Consider the following 10,719-nt stretch of genomic DNA (forward strand, 5'->3'; position numbering starts at 1 on the left):
TAAACAGAAACCCATCCGGCTCGGGTTCAAGTGCTTTTGAACCTGATGCCAAAGTCACAGCCCCTTATTTTACTAGTGGGCTACAGCTCCTTGGGAACATTGTCAGAAGGCAAGGTGTCTGTGGGTTCCCTGAGAAGGGTCTGGTTCTGCTTCACAGGGTACCAGGCTTTGGATGTCGGGTATAGGGAACTCGTCCCTGTATTTCCAAGGGTATGGGTAAGATGTAAGCACTGAACCAGGTATGAGAGCCTGTCTGTGGTTCTCTTTAGTCGTTTGACTTTTAGGGAGCTCCCAGCAGGCTGCCTGCACGTACGGAGCCTTTAAAATCCACCCTCTGGTCCCAAAGCAGGTTTGCTGATGATAAGAAAGCTGTTCATATTCTCTCAACCCTTTGCCCCCGTGACTTCCTTTCTACACCCAGAGTCTTGAGTCTTGATTGAGAAACAACTGCCAACCTAAGACCTCTTTTCTGTGCTTGGAAGCAAAGCCAATTGTGATCTTGACATATCATCTAGATAAATCCAACTTAATGGGGATGTACAGGGACCATGGAAGAGCTGCCAAGAGCAAGTATGGGGTTGACATGGCTTAAACTACTTAAGAACATCCCATGCCAATGTGAAGTCAGGAGCGGCTGTGCACTGGGGAGGGAATTAGGAATTAAGGATTATAAAAAAGGAGCTGAAGCCATGACTTTATCCAAAGTGGAAAATCCTCCTGCCCCCACCTCCCTTGGAAGCTCAGCCATGCATGCCAAACTATTAACCTCTCACTTCCTGGAGGCTATGCCAGGACACTTGAACTAGAAACCGAGTACAGGCAGAGTGCATCCAAGTTCCAAAAGCCCAAAAAACACACAGGCCTCCGGGCTCCTGCAATCCCTCGAACTCACCGGTCAGACAAAATGAAGACAAGAGAGGACAGCCTTCACTGTTTCGGATGACAGAGAATTCCCTTTCCACCGAACACACTGATGCCCAAGTCACCACTCGAGTTTGATTGGTGTTATTTCCTCCCCTTAGGACCTGCCCAAGGACACCAGTGAAGACCTCACGCCCATTCAATGCTTCTTAAAACTGTGGCCCTAGGCTTGGGGTACCACAAGGCAGCAGAGCACATGCTAAGCAGACCGGAGGCTCTCGGCGGCAAACTGCCCCCTCTCTGAACCCCCAGGTGCTGGCACTCAGGTAACGAGGGAGAAGAAGAGAGTGTGAAGGATCCGGGGCAGCTGAGCATCGTCATTAGGGAGCGGAAAGAAGATCCTTCCACAGCACCAAGACTGCCTACTCCATTTATAGAATCAGCTAAGCCACATTCAAGCCTCAAGTTAGCCCTGATTGAGCCTACCCATCCTAGGAGCCGGGGGAAAAAAGAAACGGGTCAGAACCAGGCTTTCACAGATTCTATCGAGAATATTTTTTATTATGCAGGTATTATACGCACAATGACTTTGGGAGCACTGACAGGCAGAGAAGTTCAATTCCAACCCACACATCACCCACACAAGCTACACTCTACTCTTCTGGTTCAGCCCAAAGGAACGAGATGTTATTGCTTCCTAAACAGCTCCAATTAGATCGTGCCTGAGCAGGCCTGCGTCAGCTTCCATCTTAACACCCTGTGTGCATCTGCATAATAAAATCTAGGTGCTATGTTACCCATCACCGTTAAAAGTTAATATTAAAATCGAATCCCGTTTCACAAAAAGTCCTAAGAAGTATTTACAGATCCCATTAAATTATGCATAAATAAAGTCTGTACACTCAACAGTTTCTCCACACAGAGTCCCCTCGGGGATTTGGGGGTGACAGGCGCTGCTGTGTGCCTACCCTCTTCAAGTTTACGTGGAAAAAAAAATCAAGGTATGAAATAAATAAGCAAATAAAGCTTCTATACCTTAAAGGAACAGGTCATTTAAAAAAATTCTACTAGCTAAAGAATTTCAAACTTTCAACATTTTTTTTAAAGAGGAAGGAAACGTGAAACAGTCAGCAGGCTTTGCTTTCTGAATTCCTTAGAACCAGGACACCCCCCTTTTGAACACGGGGCTGGAAGCCTGTCACACATCACTGTGAATAGCTGCTAGGAACATCCGACCTTCGCCTCCTACCAGAAGGTGTGATCACTGACAGGGCAGGGAAAGCTAGATAAATACTAATTTTTTAGATAAATATTTTAGTGGACATAAAAGCCAGACATCATCGTAACACTGAAAAAAAAATAAGTTATGATTGATTCCTGTATCTCCCATCCATCTGCCTTGTCAGCAGCTCAGCGTGGGGTTTCTCCTTAAGCCCAGGTGGATTTCACAAAGGGATTCTAAAACTCATAGCACCTTTCAGAGAGGAAATGGATTTCCAAAAAAATAAACGTTTAATGAGTAAAAGAATCAAACCAAATTGCTTCGGGATAGTATGTCCAGGGTTAAATAGAAAAGCCACCGACTCCAAGAAGGCAGGCAGGTCCAGGGTGAGGTGGATGGTAACTGTTTGCCCCGCCCAGGCTGGTGTTCACAGATCGCCGCAGTGAAGGGGGCTCAGGTCCTCTCCCTTCACACTCTGGCCTCCATGCACCCCACTTTATTTCCGGTGCTTTTCCATCTTCTCCATGGTCTTGTTGGAGTCAGCAGGACTCTGGTCTCCGGGGTTCATATAGGACTTGTCAATGGTGAGCAAAGCCTCCTTGATGTAATTCTGCACCGCAGACACCGCGGCGCAGATGGCCTGGCTGCCAAAGCCGTGAGTTATCAGACTGAAATGAGACAGGCAGTTTTGTATGTTCGTCTCCAAGACTGGAGTGGGCCTGCTATTCCCGTTGGGTGTGCGATCTTGAATCAGGAGGTCTGTGAATTCTTTGCACACTTGCCTGTGGAGACAGTCAGTTGGTGAACTTTACCTGTCTCGTAACAGACTCAATCCCTCCGATCCTATTAGAATAAACTTGAAAAGGAGAATGTGTTTACTTACTTACTTTCTATTGATTAGTGTTTTTGAGACATCTCAAAAGGTTGGAGGCTGGCCTTGAACCCACAAAGGAGCCAAGAACAACCTTGAATTTATAGCCTTTCTGCGAAGAAGTCTTCTCTATTATTCTTGGTCTGTGCAGTGCTGGGGACCATGTGGGGCTTGCGTGCACGCTAGGCGAGCACTCTTAAGTGAGACATTCTGGCCCCATACTAGTGTCGGACTGTCACACCTTCACGCTTAGCACCTAGCACATGACAGGGTCTGAATCCCCAGAGTCCCCCAGTGCACACCCCCACACACCAGGGCCCGATTTCCTCAGTGCTATCTCATTTAACCTCTTCAGTCACAAGAAGAGATAAGTGGGTTAAGTCCAGTCACCTGGCCAAGGTCAAGAAAGCCAGTATCAAGTAGCCCAGGCTAGCCTTGGAACTCACTTTGTAGCTAAGGATGACTAACTTTTGCTCTTGCTCCCACGTTCCAAATGCTGGCATTACAGGCATACACCAGCCCCGTTTTACACACCACTAGATTTGTTTTTATGTGGTGCCGAGGATGGCTTAGCTTTATGTGCACTCGGCAAACACTACTGAGCTACACAAATTCTCAAATATATGCAAACGCAAAAAGCAGGGTGTTGTGACTGCTGTGAGCTGAGTCAGCAGCCTCCAAGCGACCTGGGATGGAGCAATTCACCACGGCTCCCTCTTCGAGGCTCTACTGGAGGCTGCTGCCGCTCTGGCAGGGCAAAGCTCTAGCCTTTTCCTTGGGCGGCAGAATTCTGGTTAAGCCCCGGGGTCTGCGCAAGTCAAACACTCACTGTGCTGCCAGCAGCATACTCTTCCTCGTGGCCATCTCATTCCGTCCCCCGAGATGTGGTCTGGTTAAATAGTCAGCCACTGCTTTACTGGGAAACTCAGCCTCGCACACATAAGCAAAGTCCCGTGCCAAGTGGACGGCTTCACCTGTGACGACCAGGGTTGGGAGTGGCTGTGGTCAGTACAGTTACTTTGCCTTGTAAACTTGATACAGGGCACTTTGAGCTGTCGTTGGGTGCTCACTTTTCTCAGTGTTATTTGGGGTGGGGTGGCAGATTGAGACAGGGTTTCTCTGTGTAACTGCCCTTGGCTGTCCTAGAACTCAAGAAATTCACCTGTCTCTGCCTCCCAAGTGCTGGGATTAAAGGTGTGCTCCACCACTGCCTCTTTGTTATTCTTTAAATTCTTTAATTGTCCATGTGTGCACTTTGAGTTTGAGTGCTGCTACATGGATGTTTAGGAGTTGGTTCTCTTGTTTTGAGGCAGGATCTTCTAATGCCCACCATTGCTTCATACTTTGGTGATCTAGAATCTTTCTTTCAAGACTGGGTTTCACTCTGTGGCCCTGGCTCCTTGACCTCAAGAGCCAGCAGCCCCGGTGCTAGGATTAAAGGTGTACACCACCACTCCTTAAAAAGAAAAAAAAAATTCTCGGAAGTGAAGGTGGGAGGCTCAGGAATTCAAGTTCACTAAGGTTCAAGGCCACCCTGGGTTTAATCAGCAATACTAGGGAGATAGCGGAGGGTGGGGGTTTCCCAGACTCGTCCCAGCTCCAAGTTGAGGGGTGCGAGAGTGGGGAGCAGAGTTAAGTAGGGGGGAATCACAGTTTGTTCTCCCAGTAAAGGTGACCTGGCTTCAGGGTTCAAACACCGATAACTCCGAAAACCCAGACTGTGGAGAGGCAGGCCTAAGGTGAGTCAGAATCCAGGTGCCATGGCTGGAATGCCCGATCTCTTATTTAAATTTCTCAGTGTAGTTAGTAAGGAAGCCTGGCAGAGCCTCATTAGAACCACCCCCTCCCCATTCTCCATGCAAGACAGCTGTTCTCAGTGAGACTTTTGCTGGCTCTGACCTCCAGAGGTAGAGAAGAGGCTTGGGGGGGGGGCGGTTCTGCCAAGTCCCTTTCAGCACTTCAGACATACCACGTGGCAAGGGAAATAAAGCGTTCAAAGACAGCTCTGCTCTGGAGAGCCCACTTCTGTGGCCATCCTCAACCTTAACCAGCCAGCACGAGTCTGGGCGGGCAGCACAGGGGCCTGGGGACTTAGGCTGAGGCACTAGTGTCTACGCCCCTCTTCCTGGCTTCCTATAATAATGTGCCCCTTGCTTTTTTTGGGGGGGGGGGGCGCTGTTTTCTTTTAAAGGCTGCATGGCATTCTTGGCTACCTTCCAGGCTGGGGGAAAGGTCTACATGCAAAACCTGCAGTGACGCAGCAGCTGTGACCTGAGGAACAGGGCTCATTTGTAGACCAGGGATTTCATGCCTTCAGAAAAACAAAAAAACCCTTCTGATGGAAGAAATGGGGAATTGAGCCGGTGCCCATTGCATCCACTGAGCAGGAGCAGGATGCTTACTACACCCCCCAGCTAGAAAAACGCAGCAGAAGATAGCAATGGTGACTTTATGGGCCTACCACCGACAGACAGCACCTCTCAACGGCTAGTTCACCTCACAAGGAGCGGTTTGCCGCTCCATAGGATTTCATAGGTTCAGAAAAGTAAAATTTCAGTAATATCAGCTTTCAGAACGAAACCCCCAAACAAGAGAGGTGTGAACATCACTTTATCAGGTAATGTGTCAGGATTCACGGCAAGGGACACACAGTCTCAACTGCTTTCATTTCTGCCTGTGGCCCTCACTTGTTACAGTAACTTTTTTCTCCTGCAGTCTTGAAGTCAGTAAAAACGATAACTCAGCTGCACTGACCTTCCACGAGAGACGTGAGCAGGGTGACGTGGGCAGCTTTCCGTCTCCCAGCTGGAAGGTTCAAGCCAATTTTGTCCAACTTCTCCCGCAAGGACCGGCCTCCGTTTTTGGATTTTGCTCTGTGGGAAAAAGAATGTTGGCTACTCTCAAAGAATAAGAAAATAAACTAGCCTCCCTTCCCCCGCCCAAAAAAAAAAAAAAAACCCACAGAATACTGCCACTAGTGGGGGTGCGGAAAAACCTTCAGCTAGCAGTCCCCAAGAAACTCCCTGGGGGGACAAAACACTCGAAGTTGAGCCCCCCCCATGCAGCTGGTGCGGCCTGATCCCAAATGCTAACCTGTTACTGATGTTTTACACCTTTTGCATTTGGCACTTGGAAAAGAAGCCAGGCACTAAAAAGCTCTCTTTCCGCAGATTAGAATTCAGCGGTAAGATATAAAAGTTACAGAAATGACAAAAATACCTCCAAGGCCCTGGCACACATCCACCCCTCCCCCAGGGGGCCCTGAACATGTGTCACCTTCGGAGCACACCTCCCAGGAGCGAGGCATTTAGGCATTCAGGTGGTGACAGTCGCCTCTGTACCTCGGCCACTGTCACTTTGTATTTGGACGTGGAGCTGAGCAGGGACAGCCTTCCAGGAACGGAACAGAAGACCTCGCTGGGGTTCATGACGGCTCCCACCAGGTCCTTCTGGCAGGGGAGGCCCAAAGGGTTCTTGGTCATTGAAATGGGTCCTGTGGGGACAGCAGAACAGGTCCTGTCACTAGAACAGGAGGGGATAGAGATCTCATCCAAAGGGCAAACCAAAGCTGAATTTGGCCTTCAGAAAAGTCTGCACACAGAACTACGCAGTGCAAGAAGGCTTCTAAGAGCCACGCTCGTTCTTCAAAGGCTGCAGTCTGAAATCATGAGTTAACACCTCCGGAACCTTAATTAGCCGAGATTCCATGTGTGGAGGAGTTGGGTTTTTTTTTTTCTCCCAGTTCCTGGCCACCACAGTAATCTGTTTAATTAAAACATTTGCTTTTAGAAGACTGCTTCAATACGAAATAAATGGCATCTTCCCCAACTACAGGACTCAGATCAGCCGCCAAGCCCTTCAGAGCAGCTGACACCAGGGGATTCAGAAACACAGGAGCCAGCTCCAGTTAAGTTTAGCCAGAGATGTTAGTTTGTTTTCCAGGTTTTTCTCCCAACCCTACCCACCCTCTTCCAGTTTACTAACACAGTCCCAATTTCAAGACCACAGCTATCTGCCTGTAATTCAGGATGCTTCCATTTCCCCTCAAACAGACTGATAGCTTTAACTTAATCAAGAGCCACCCACTCACTGTAGTCCGACTTTCCCAACCCCCTCTCTCCTATAAACCCCCTAAAGGCTGTCCTTATTAAAGCAGTACATTAGGAGTAAGAGATTCAATAGTGTTAGAGTTAAGGGCCTCTCCAATAAAATCCCTCCTACAGCAGCGAAGGCTCAGCATTAAAAGTGCTTGCTCCCAAGCTTGACAACGGGGACTTCAACCTCTGGAGGTTAGCGTTCCATCCCCGGCCCCAGACAGGGACTCTCAGTATTAGCACTGACTGTTCTGGAACTCACTCTGTAGACTAGGCTGGCCCCTAACTCCAGAGATCAGCAGGCCTCTGCCTGATCGTATTAAAGGCGTGTGCCACCACCAACTGATTTGGGTTGGATTTTGACGCCCTCCCACCGTGAACGTGATAAACTTTACTTCTAAAAAGTAAAATTGAATCGATTTGTCCAACAGTTAAAAAACTGCCATAGAATCAGAAAACGTTTGATCTCGCTTTCAAGTGAAATTACTGTCTCCTGCACATAACGCCAGCACTAGGGAGGTACAGAATGACTCATTGTTTCAAAAATACCACCACCACCAAGAATCTTTTAAAATTCACAGGTCCTCGGAGTTCTTTTCGTTGAGGTCAGAAAATAATGTCTCTTTCTCCTTCTACAAAGGTAGGCGACATCGCCAGGTTCCCCCTCACTAGATGACCCATGTTAATCACTTATTATTTCCACTTTGCCAGAAAAGGGACAACTTCACAGGTTGGGGTCGCACCAACAGGTCAATGCTTACCTTTGCGAATGACAGTCTGATCGTGTAGAAGCAGGTGCGGGTCGTCCACATTCTGGGGAGGAGAAATGACAGTTTCTTTTAAGTTTTGGGGAAAGTGGAGTGGCTGGAGGTAAGTGCGGCGGTAAGATGGCCTCTCCCTAGCCCCTGCGGCTCACCTGCACCTCCTCAATGGGGTGAGCCATGTCATGCAGTCCGAGGTTCTCTGCCAGGCCAGCGGCTTCCAGAGCGTGTGCGTGTGGCAGTAGCAGGTCGGATCGGCGGTAGGCTTCCCGCCGGGCACTCACCGCACCCCCTTCTAGCCCTGAAATGTGGGGTAGCAGGCCGGCAGGGCGGCCATGGTGCGGGGCCAGGCTAGCGCCCTCCTGGCTCTGTCGACCCGGCCAAGCCTGCTGCTGGCTGCCGGTGGGCGCAGGCTGGTGCAGGGGGTTGATGGCAGCAGCATAAGCCTCCCCCAGGTGCGAGTAGGGGTCAGCAGATTGCGAGTATGCCAGCTGCTGATAGGGCGGCGGGAAGTACGGGGGCGGCTGGTACTCTGCAACCCCGGTGTGCGAGAGAGGTGGCGCGGGGCTGTAGAGGTGTTGTCCGGCAGAAGAGAGGTGGGGGATGCGCGGGTTCCCATTGCTGCTCGCATCGTGACGATCCTGGGAGAGAAACAGCAGAAACCCGGTTAAGACGAAACCCCTGCTACAGCGAACAGGCAAGCCAAGAGAGGGGCACCTGGGCACCCCACCAGGCTCGCCCCACCCGTCTCGACCCGCCCCCCGAGCCCTAGGGCAGCCGGGGACAAAGCGCCCCAGGGACTTCGTTGTAAACCACAGTCTAAGACCTGTGGGAACGAGTTCTCCGGGCACACTGGGGAACGCACGGGAGCTATGCTGCGGGCGGCGCTCGGAGGTGCCAAGGGCGAGCGCCAGGCCACCGTCGGGGTGAGACCGCGGCTGTGGAGGTAATCCCCACCCCAGGAGGTCGGCGTGCGGCGAACTCGGCGCAAAGACCCCTCTTTCACCAGCCCGCCCATGTTGCTGCGGCGCGCCAAAAGGAGCGGGCGCGGTTAAAGCGCCAAGTAGGCGAAGAGCTCATTTCCCCCGCCCTACGGACCACCCCGCCCTCTCACTCCCTTCAAGGCGAGGTCGCCGCAGGAGTGTCGTTCCCAGGTAAGGCCAGATAGTTCGGCCGCGGGGACTCGGGCGCCAACACGCGGGACCGGAGCTGTGATCCTTGCTAGCCAGGGCCGTGCCTTCTGCGCCTTGGGAAGCGAGGTCTTCCAGCCCGGCTACGGTCAAGGTTCTCACACATCCCGGTGCAGAGAAGTAATGAAAAGACTCTGCCAAATAGGGCAACCTTTGCCTGCGCACGTCCCCTCGCCCCAAGGCGGTCAGGCTTAATTCCTAAAAGATGTGTCTTCATCAGTCCCGGGGGTCACAAGGGTAGCGGGGGACACAGGAGCGGGGCACGGTCGCCCCCTAGCGGAAGTGCCCGTGCCTGCAAGCAGGGGCAGCCCCTCGAGGTCTTGCGGACACCGTGCGCTCCCGCAGCCTGGCGGTCTTGGCTCTTCTCTCCTCGCTCCCCCGCGCTCTCCTCGCGCCGCCTGAGTCTTCTTCCTCTTCCCGCTCGTCGCCTCCCTCCCTCCTACTCTCCGAAACTCTAGCTCAACCTGTCCGACAGGCTGGAGTACTCGCGAGCGCTCAAGGCCCCATCCTGGCCTCACCCCCACCCCTTAGTCCCCAGCCCCCACTTCTCTTGAAAACCAAGCTGCAGCTGTTTAGATTCTTTTTTTCTTTCCCGAGGAGGTAGCGGGGCAGGTGACAAGCCCGCCTTGGAGAAGACTCCGCAAAGGTGTCCCTGACAGGAAGGCCTCCGTGGACACTTTGGACAGACTTCGTGGGGAAAAGCCACGTCTGAGTCGGAGACAGGGCGCTCTTCGGGGAAAACGGAAAGGGGGGGGGGCGTGCGCTTCGTAGGAAGCCACTGTTGAGCTCTGCAGGTGGGTCTGCCACGCGTTTGCCAGGCCTCGATCCCGAGGGACAAGACCCGATTCAACAAGGGACTCAGGAGGTGGCCAAGGGGTGTCCGGGACTGGCCCTCGTCCCGCCCAGAGGCGAGGGCTCCACGCGAACGTCCCCAGCCTCGGCCTGCGGCCCGGGGACGCTGCTCAGACCGGTGGGGCTGCGTTCCCTAGCCCCTGCTCACCTCGCAATCCTCTTCATACTTGACATTATCTGTTATTTTCCACAACATGGCGTCCGGCGTCCCCCAAAACAGTCGCCAGTTAAATCCAGGCTCCCCCCACCCCCCGAGCGGTAAATCCACAATCGGGGTCACGGTGGCCAGGCGTCTGCCGCCACCCCCGCCACCCGCGGGCCTCGCTGTCCTGGTCACTGGACGCGCATCGGTGGTTGTGCGCGCCTAGATGTGGCCGCCGTGGACCGGAGAAGCCTCACCCTCAGTATGTCCCGGCGATAGCCGGGGGGACCCGAACGCCTTAATGAGAAGAAAATTATCATAACTCCTCCCCGGGGGCCGGCGCGGAGGCCCAGGCGCCGGGCGGGGCAGCTCCTAGCCAGTCCCTGCCTAGCTCCGCCCCGCACCCTGCCTGGCGTCTTGCAGGACCGGGCGTCGCCAGGGGCTTGCAGGGGCATCAGTGGGCGGTCTCTGACAACCGCAGACCCGAACGCGGCTACCCATGCCAGCCCTAGGCACACCTGAGATTGGCAGAGCTGACAACCGGGATTTCCCCACCTCAAGAACCTTTCTCCATCCTCTAAAAGATGGATGACACTTGAGAGAGACTCCTCATTCCGAGGTGTCTCATCTCCCGGGGTTTCCTGACATCCCGCCCCAGTCGCTCCAGAGACTGGAGAATTGGGCTGGGTAGCAACTGAAGCCCCAATATGCCCTAGTGTCTCCCCC

At 52.6% G+C, this 10,719-nt stretch overlaps 1 protein-coding gene across 5 annotated transcripts; it reads right to left on the minus strand.

Moving 5' to 3' along the window:
* Nucleotides 1-1,392: 1,392 nt before the first annotated feature.
* Nucleotides 1,393-10,273, minus strand: Tfap2c (transcription factor AP-2 gamma). 5 transcript variants are annotated; one of them, XM_048440863.3, is made up of 7 exons: nucleotides 10,000-10,273; nucleotides 7,965-8,450; nucleotides 7,810-7,861; nucleotides 6,231-6,447; nucleotides 5,709-5,827; nucleotides 3,784-3,928; nucleotides 1,393-2,865 (listed from the first exon to the last, which is right to left on the minus strand). In XM_048440863.3, exons 1-7 carry the CDS (start codon nucleotides 10,045-10,047, stop codon nucleotides 2,580-2,582), a joined length of 1,353 nt encoding a protein of 450 aa, XP_048296820.1. In that variant the 5' UTR covers nucleotides 10,048-10,273; the 3' UTR covers nucleotides 1,393-2,579. The 5 variants fall into 5 exon arrangements, with proteins under 5 accessions (XP_048296820.1, XP_085553081.1, XP_085553079.1 ...); XM_085696955.2 differs by lacking the exon at nucleotides 10,000-10,273 and adding an exon at nucleotides 9,151-9,374; XM_085696953.2 differs by lacking the exon at nucleotides 10,000-10,273 and adding an exon at nucleotides 8,636-9,117.
* Between the last annotated feature and the right edge of the window lie 446 nt (nucleotides 10,274-10,719).

The sequence above is a fragment of the Myodes glareolus genome, chromosome 10 (genome assembly GCF_982192425.1).
Source record: "Myodes glareolus chromosome 10, mMyoGla1.1, whole genome shotgun sequence".
NCBI lineage: Eukaryota > Metazoa > Chordata > Mammalia > Rodentia > Cricetidae > Myodes > Myodes glareolus.